Below are 8215 nucleotides of genomic sequence, written 5' to 3' on the forward strand. Positions count from 1 at the left end.
ATAAACTCCTCTCTAAACAAAAGCTCCCTCAATATAATGTCTATATTATTTAATATTATATTAATACAATAACTAAAAATATTATTTTTAATATAATAATTGTATTCAACATATTAATAATTACTTAAACTAGTCTGTATCAGTGTTGGGCAAAGTCCCAGGAATAGTGTTAGCGTTCCGGTTGGGTTGGGACTTTTGCCGGCCAAGGTGGGGGACAACCGGAATTGATTCTGGCCAAGTTTTCCTACCAACCGGAATCTAGCCGGTTCATATTTTTTGAACCGGCTATTTATATAGTTTATGTAAAAAATAAAGGTAAAAAAAAGTTTATATATATATATTTCATGTTTTTCCCCTTTTTTTGTTTTACTTTCCCCCCTCTTTTTGTTTTTCTCCCTCTCTGTCGTTGTCTGATTTCCTGCTACTCCCTCCTTGCTCGTTACTCCCTCCTCGTTGCTCACTGCTCCCTCTTCATTGCTCGTTGCCGTTCCTCCTTCCTCCTTCCTAGTTGTTCATTAACAACTGCTTGTTATTCATTGTTCATTCACTGCTCACTACTCACTGCCCACAGCTCGTTGCTTCTCCCTCGTTGATTGTCGGCGGCCTCTCATCACTCAGAAATTACTGCTCGTCACTCGCTGATTGCCGCTCGTCACTTGTCGCCCATCATTCGTCACTCAACTCTCACCACTCGACGATTCATTGATTTTAGATGTCTCCACCAACACATTGATTGAATGGATGAGAAGGAATTGAGCCAGTACATAAGTGTTGTCTTTATGCGCCAAGTAAGAGACTTTAAATCTCCCACCAATTCATTCTAACTGTTGCTTATTTAAACATTGAAATTGATCCAATGTATAAACATGGTGATGTCATGATAAACCACTTGCTTTTCAATGGATACCAAGCCAAGCCTTGTGCAATGAGTTTCATGTTTGGTTCATTATATATTCAAAGATTTAGATCATGTAAATTTACAACTACTCCTAAAGCATTGTTGTATAAAAGCGATCCATGTTAACCTTTAACAAAAAATTGGAGTCACATAATTTAGGGATTTTGGTGGTAAAGTAAGGGATCATGTATTATTTTGGCATTTGCATCCCGCTTCACCTTATTGATGTGGTTATAAGGTTGGACGATGTCATATTGCAATTTGTATGTGTTTTATGTTTCCATTGACATGTCTTGTAGTAGTTTTGGCAAACTAAAATGAAATAGGAGAAATTTTGATAAGAGGTATATTACAATATCAACGAAAGTAGAACCTATCATAAATATGACCTTGTGCATAATTTCTATTTCACTATTACTTGATTATACTATATCTTTTGAAATATTTTTCTCGAAAGAAGATCAACCGAAGACTTTGTATAGAGGAAAAGAAACATACATTTACATCTATTGCGCATTTGTGGCAACATAATGAACTAAAACACATTTCTGAAATGTTAAGCTCCCTCATTATACAAAAACCTCGTTGGTTTGGTATCTTCGTTTGAATGAATTGTAAGAATAGTGATGATGATATACTAAACATCCATTAGAGACCATCAATTATTACAAAATGTCTCTTGAACATTGTAAGGCAAAGATGTGGGATCATTGCAAAGTATGTGCATTGGAGAAGCGGATTACATCTTCATGCTTCTTTTTAGTGGGTGAACATGAACTTGTGAAGATGTAATGGAACTAGGTGTGGAAAGAGATTTGCTCTTCTTCATCATCATCATCAAGGGGCTACTATGATAAACAAATTAACGAATATGAAATACTATTTACTTATTACAATATAACTAGATGAACCAACAAATTTGAGATGAGAATCATCATGTAATTCAAACACATGTAGTGGACGATAGGTTGAAAATTGGGAGGGAATTATGTACAACAAATTATCTTAGCACAAGAAAAGCATAGAAAGATGATGGGAATAGACAAGAATAAATCACAAGGAGGCATGTATATTCTATTACTACCTCGCATTCGTATTGTCATCTTGTTTGTGATCTCTAAAGTGTATCTCAAAATCTTTCCTACTAGATGCATTTTGTGGGAAAATGAATTTCTTGACATATTTGAAATGATTTTAGCTATGATTTCCTTCTTTTTGACATATTTCTTGTTTGGAAATTTACATTAGCAGCATGTGATTTTATGTGTTGAATATGATGTCTTTCTTGGCCGTTGCAAATCAATTTCTGTCCATTACTCCCATTTGTAAATCAATTCTAATTTATATCTTAAGTTTTTGTGATCTCTAAAGCGTATCTCAAAATCTCAGTGTTCTAAACTAGAGCTTATTTAATGTGGGTAAGCTAATGTGAGCCATCCTCTTTCTTCTTTATTTTCTGATAGATTGGAAGGTCCATAGTGGAAAATTGATCCTTTATTGCCTCGGAAACTTCAAATATCCCAGGTATCTTAATTTGTTTTTTCTTTTTGGAAACATGGATTGTGTATGTAGGTTTCGCCTATTATGTTAGTCAAACATTCTCTGCATTATTGTTACAGACTTATAGTATGTCCCAAAACAAGAATATGAAAGGCAAAGGAAAGCAAATTAGCCTCTTTACAATGCCTGGCTTTAGGAAAAACTTGCCATCTAAAGAAGATGTGTCTCTAGAAGAGCCTATAAAGGACCATCAACACTCCGAAGAATTACTTCATGAGATGAATAGAATTAGTAAGGCCAAACTAAAATTTCAAGAAGATTGGCTTACTCAATTTAAGTGGCTTCAAGAGGATTTAGAAACTGGTCTTTTATGGTGTAGTTATTGTAGGAGTGATCCTCATAGTAAGTCTTCATTTGGCAAAACAGGTGCCAAAAACTTTAAGACTTCTGCATTAGAAGAACATACAAGAAGTGTGGCCCATCGAGATGCCATTTTGTTACAAGAACGTGACAAGAATGGTCTTGAAAAATGTGCATAAAAAAGAAAAGCAAGTGTGGATGTAGCAATTGAAAAATTGTTTAAATGTGCATATTTTATAGCTAAAGAGGATTTAGCATTTAGAAAATTGGAAGGCCTCTTACGATTGTTAAGAGAATGTGGTGTGGAAGGCCTTCCACGAATGTATAACGATAATAAGGCTTGTGCAAGCTTTATCTTGCACATTAGCAAGGCTCTTGAAGCTGAGATCTATGATAGGTTGAGGAAAAGTCCTTGGTTTGGGCTTATGGTAGATGAAGCTACCGATATAAGCGTAACCAAGAACTTGATTCTTTATGCTACATTTGTGGAAGGAAGGCAAGTAAGAACCTCTTATTTGGGGTTACTTGAAGTAGAGGATGGTACATCAAACACAATAACAGAAAGCATTTTAGCATTATTAAAAAAGTGGAACTTAGATGTTAGAAAAATGATGGGATTCGGAAGTGATGGAGCATCTGTTATGGTAGGTATGTCTACAGGTGTTGCTACAAGATTGAAGTCATATAACCCATTTATGACTTCCTTACATTGTTGTGCACATCGAACAAACTTGTGTGTGCAAGAGGCTTCAAAGAACATTGAAGTCAAAGAAACATGTAAGCAGTTAGATGCCCTTGTGAATCGGGTGGCTGCACATTTCTCGAGGAGCTCACTACGCCAATGTGAATTAACTAAGATGCAAGATGCACTAGAATACACACATTTGCATATTCTTGGGATTGTGAAAACACGATGGCTTAGTCGGCATGGTGCTATCATGAGGGTATGTGATGTGTATGAACCCTTGATGAAGACTTTACAATCGCAAAGTGATGCATACAATGTATTCGTAAGTTTAAGAAACTTCAAAGTAGTGTATATGCTTCACTTTCTTGCAGATGTACTTAAGATCATGTCAATGTTAAGTATGGAATTCCAAAAGGAATATGTGGATGTGACATGCATTGGAGGTTTGGCTATGATAGCCATTGGGGAGATCAAAGAACAATTTCTCCATCATGTTATGATGGATCTAAATGGTTTTGAGAAGGATAGCTATAGTTATCCAATTATTCCAGAATATGGTAGAGAAAAAGGAATGCTTTCAGTTTTAAGAGATGCTATTAAAGGTAATATGTATAAAAGCATCCTCATGGATAGATGTATTGATGGTGAGGACTTCATTGAAGCCATACAATTCCAAACTTTGTTTTCTAAGGCATTAATAAAGACAATAAAAAAGAGGCTTCAAGATCCGGTAACTCTTTGCGCATTGAAAATGTTATCACCAATGAACATGTCTACCGGATCTACAAGCATTTTAGCACGAAAAACTATGGGTCTTAATGAGTTGAAAACACTTGAAAATTTTTATGGCATTCAAAAAATGGTAGATGGGAGAGCGTTTTCTCCCATAATTGATAATGATAAATTGTATGATGAATATGCAATTTTCAAAAGGCAAGCTACCACGGAATGGCTTGGAAGAGATTTCTTAGATGTTTGGGGTATGATAAATTGTAATGATGTGTGGAAAGAAAAGCTACCCGAACTTCTAAAGATTGCATTGATAGGTTTAATCCAATGTTCTTCTACAACAGCGTGTGAGAGAGGCTTTAGTCGCCTAAATCTAATAAAAAATAAGTTTAGAAATAGGCTGAAAAACAATGCGATTGATGCATTGATACGAATCTCTATTGAAGGACCTGAACTAGAAGAACATGACTTCAATGCTAGCATTTTGTTGTGGTGAGAAAGCAAGGCATATCGTCATATTTTTACAGGAACTTCTCATGAGCATGATGATGAGATCGAGGACTTCATAGAAGATATAGATTAAAACTTTATAAATGTGATCGATTTTGTTTTGGAACTTTCTATATATTACATCTAATTTGATCTAATATGTTGTTAATGCTACTTTACAAAGGTTTGAAAAGTGAAATATGTTTATAAAGTTAGATTTTTTTTTGGAAAATATATATCTTTAGTTTTTAGGTTCCAAAATTTTGTAATTGATTTGATTTGGTATTGCATTAGATTTTTTTTTTGTTATGCGGCCAAAAAAATTTTCAACATGTTCCGGTTGACATTGTTGTTGGTAGGAACGTGGCCGGCCAAAATTTTAAAATTCCGGTTAGGTTCATGAGAAGCAGGACAATTTCCGGTAGGGGCTACAAACTTTGCCTAACACTGGTCTGTATAAAGTTAAATAAAGTATAATATAATTACAATCATTACCAAGCCATATATATGTTGGTTTAAAGTTAAAACCATTGGTTAATTAATGGCACCCATATTTTATATAGAACTTCTCAATCATTGGTTCATTCATGCCCACCATTTTAAATATAAGACTTTTCAATTATTGGTTCATTCATGGCCACATCTTTACTATAAAGCAATTAAGAATCATAAAAATGTTGCTTTGAGTATTCAATCATTGGTTCATTCATGAACCTTTATCATTGCTTCCTTCATGACCTTCAAAGTCATTACATCTTAGTTTGACTATAAAATAATCATTATTATGTTAGTTTGACTATTTAATCATTGATGCATTCATAAAGCATCATTTATTTCAAATCCATTAGAGAGTGATTGGTGCACTCAAGATTAGGTACTAAATAAAGTAACTCTGGTTAAAGTGATTGTGGTTACTAACTAACTAACCTTAAGGTTGCCAACCCTCATTAAAGTGACTGTGGTTACTTTAACCACTGTGGTCAATCCCTATAAATAGGAAGACCTCCTCATATTTTAATCACACGAAGCACACGCGCAAAACAAAGCACAAGAGCACAAGAGAACACAAAGCAAACAAAGCACACAGAGCACGAAGCACCAAACTGAGATCTCCCCCTAAGCATCGACAACGTCCACCATGTCTTCAAAGAAAAGCGAGCGTCAAGACTCCAGTCCAGGTAAGCATCTGACACTCTGGACATTTTTGTGAATATGTTTTAACACTCAAGAACTCGATACGCCGTATCGAGTTCCTGTATAAAGTTTGCGTTTTCAACAAGAACTCGATACGCCGTATCAAGTTCTTGTATTATGTTCGTGTTTTATAGAGGAACTCGATACGGCGTAACGAGTTCTTGTATAAAGTCCGTGTTTTATACAGGAACTCGATACGGCGTATCGAGTTCTTGTAAAAAGTTTGTGTTTTATATAGGAACTCGATACGACATATCGAGTTCCTGTGTAAAGTATGTGTTTTATAAAGGAACTCGATACGACGTATCGAGTTCTTGTTTAAAGTTTATGTTTTGCACAGGAACTCGATACGTCGTATCGAGTTCCTGTGTAAAGTATGTGTAACTCCATACCTTGTATCGAGTTCCTGTATAAACACGAACTTTATATAGGAACTTGATACCGCGTATTGAGTTACTGTATAAAACACTAAATTTAAACAGGAATATTGTGTCTTTGGGGGAACAATTTAGTATATGTGTGAAAAGATACCAAACTTTCTGTCAAATTCAAACTATTTTAATGACATTTGCCATATTTTGTAACAACTAGGGGCCTTACTTAAAAAGGTTTTATGACCTATTATAGCTTAAAATAATAGAAAATAACCCACGAATTACCTTTATGATACCAAATTTAAGTCTGTCATATGCAAATTCTCTACAATAAGGATATGGAATCAATATAAGCCATACCTACCCTTCAAGATGATATATATCCTTATATGCTTATTAAGATATATAATTTTCGAAGTTGAATAGCCCTTACTAGAATGGATTTCCGAATAAAGGACTATCATGTTCACTCAATACATGATTGATATTTGTAGTTTACCACAAATCGCTTGCTAGTTTTAGTCTTCGTCTAATTATGTATATTTTAATATACAACCTTAATCTACGTTGTCGTGCCTTTCGGCTCCGGATCGTTTGCGTGAGTCGGGTGGGAACCGCCGAGGTTTTGGACTAGGAAGAGGAGAGTTTTAAGGCTAATAAGAATATAAATATGTTGTAAGAAAGAGTTATAGCAAACTCGTGAATCCCACGAGTGTTTTGTATTAGATTAATCAATATGAATATAAGAATATAAACTTCGGTTGAAAGAGAATGATATAGAATTCTCGTGAATCCCACGAGTATAGTTTATTAATTGGTGTTTTTTAGAAACATATCCAGTTTCCAAATATTTTTCACACACAATTACATTGTGCTCCCCATCCTTATGTAGTGATGAGGAAGTCTTAGTAATCCATGCTTTTTCTCTAACTATAGACCCCATGCTTTTCCTATAGATAGACTATATGCTTTATCTAAAGTGATCATGCTTTTTTCTAACTTGTGTGTTTTTTATCATGCACGCTAGATGTGTATGTGTAGCTTTTTCTTTTGTTATGCGTTTTTCTAATGTTTATCCTAGCGTGAATTTACCTTTCTATGTGGGACATCTATGCTTTAACACTAATGAAATGCTAGTGTAATGGTAAGACATTACATTATTAACATGGAGGTGCAAGGTTCGAATCTTGCCCTATGCATGTTCCATTTATTTTGCTATTTTCTTCTATTTCTTCATTTTTTATTGAATCTAATACTATATACGTTTTTCACGTAGTGTACAAAATACACTACGACAACGTGACCACCTAACTTATGTTTTCGCATGTCCTTTCTTAAATAGGTCGTTTGAGAACTTGTCGAACCGACCTGTGAAGAAGATAAAGCTCCGGATACAGGGCTCTCCAATTGAGACCCAGACCCTACTAGTTCCTGAGAACATGAAGAGAGGAAAAAAGCTTCTCTTCAACGAGGAGACAAAATCTTAACTATCCAATGAGGTCAGCTAAAAGAAAATGTTAGCAGCTACTGGTGGTGAGGACCTTCTTGACCATGATCTAATGGACAAGGAATGGTGTATGCAATACATCAACTCCAAGAAAAAAGTCGTGTTGTATACAACAAAGAAGAAGGGTGACGGTTAGCTTGAAAATGAAACTGCATTTATGTATGGCCGTATTCTAAGATTTGACTTTGAAGATTCAGATTCAACCAACATACTTGTAATGATTGAGTGCTCTAAGGGGGTACGTAAAGTGTACATTTCTGAAGATCTACTAGTAAAGGAATCTTGTGGGCCAGAATCTTTTAAAAAAGATCTAGAAAGCTCATAAAACCTTATTGTCAACTTGAGTCCTTATATACAAGGCCATGTAACTCTAAGGGAGCCCTTGCCCTCCCTAGTGAAGGCCCCGAAAAGGGCATCTAAAGTGCAATCAAGACCAACAAAAAGAAGACCACTAAAATGTCAGACTCCGACTCATC

General features: G+C 35.1%; 1 protein-coding gene across 1 annotated transcript; it reads left to right on the forward strand.

Annotated features, from left to right (window-relative positions):
- The first annotated feature begins 2453 nt into the window (after positions 1 to 2453).
- On the forward strand, positions 2454 to 4671 carry LOC147852173 (uncharacterized). The gene is made up of 3 exons (XM_087334422.1): positions 2454 to 2462; positions 2518 to 2917; positions 2999 to 4671. The coding sequence occupies exons 1-3, from the start codon at positions 2454 to 2456 to the stop codon at positions 4669 to 4671; spliced, it is 2082 nt and encodes a 693-aa protein (XP_087190548.1).
- The last annotated feature ends 3544 nt before the right edge of the window (positions 4672 to 8215 follow it).

The sequence above is a fragment of the Azolla caroliniana genome, unplaced genomic scaffold, assembly GCF_043228905.1.
Source record: "Azolla caroliniana isolate FFs.n. ecotype wild unplaced genomic scaffold, voAzoCaro1.0.p SCAF_18, whole genome shotgun sequence".
Classification (NCBI taxonomy): Eukaryota; Viridiplantae; Streptophyta; class Polypodiopsida; order Salviniales; family Salviniaceae; genus Azolla; species Azolla caroliniana.

Bases quoted from the DNA above. Each gene is read 5' to 3' on its own strand.
- LOC147852173 (XM_087334422.1), top strand. The intron at 2,918-2,998 runs GTCTTGAAAAAT...CATATTTTATAG, and splicing joins ACAAGAACGTGACAAGAATG to CTAAAGAGGATTTAGCATTT.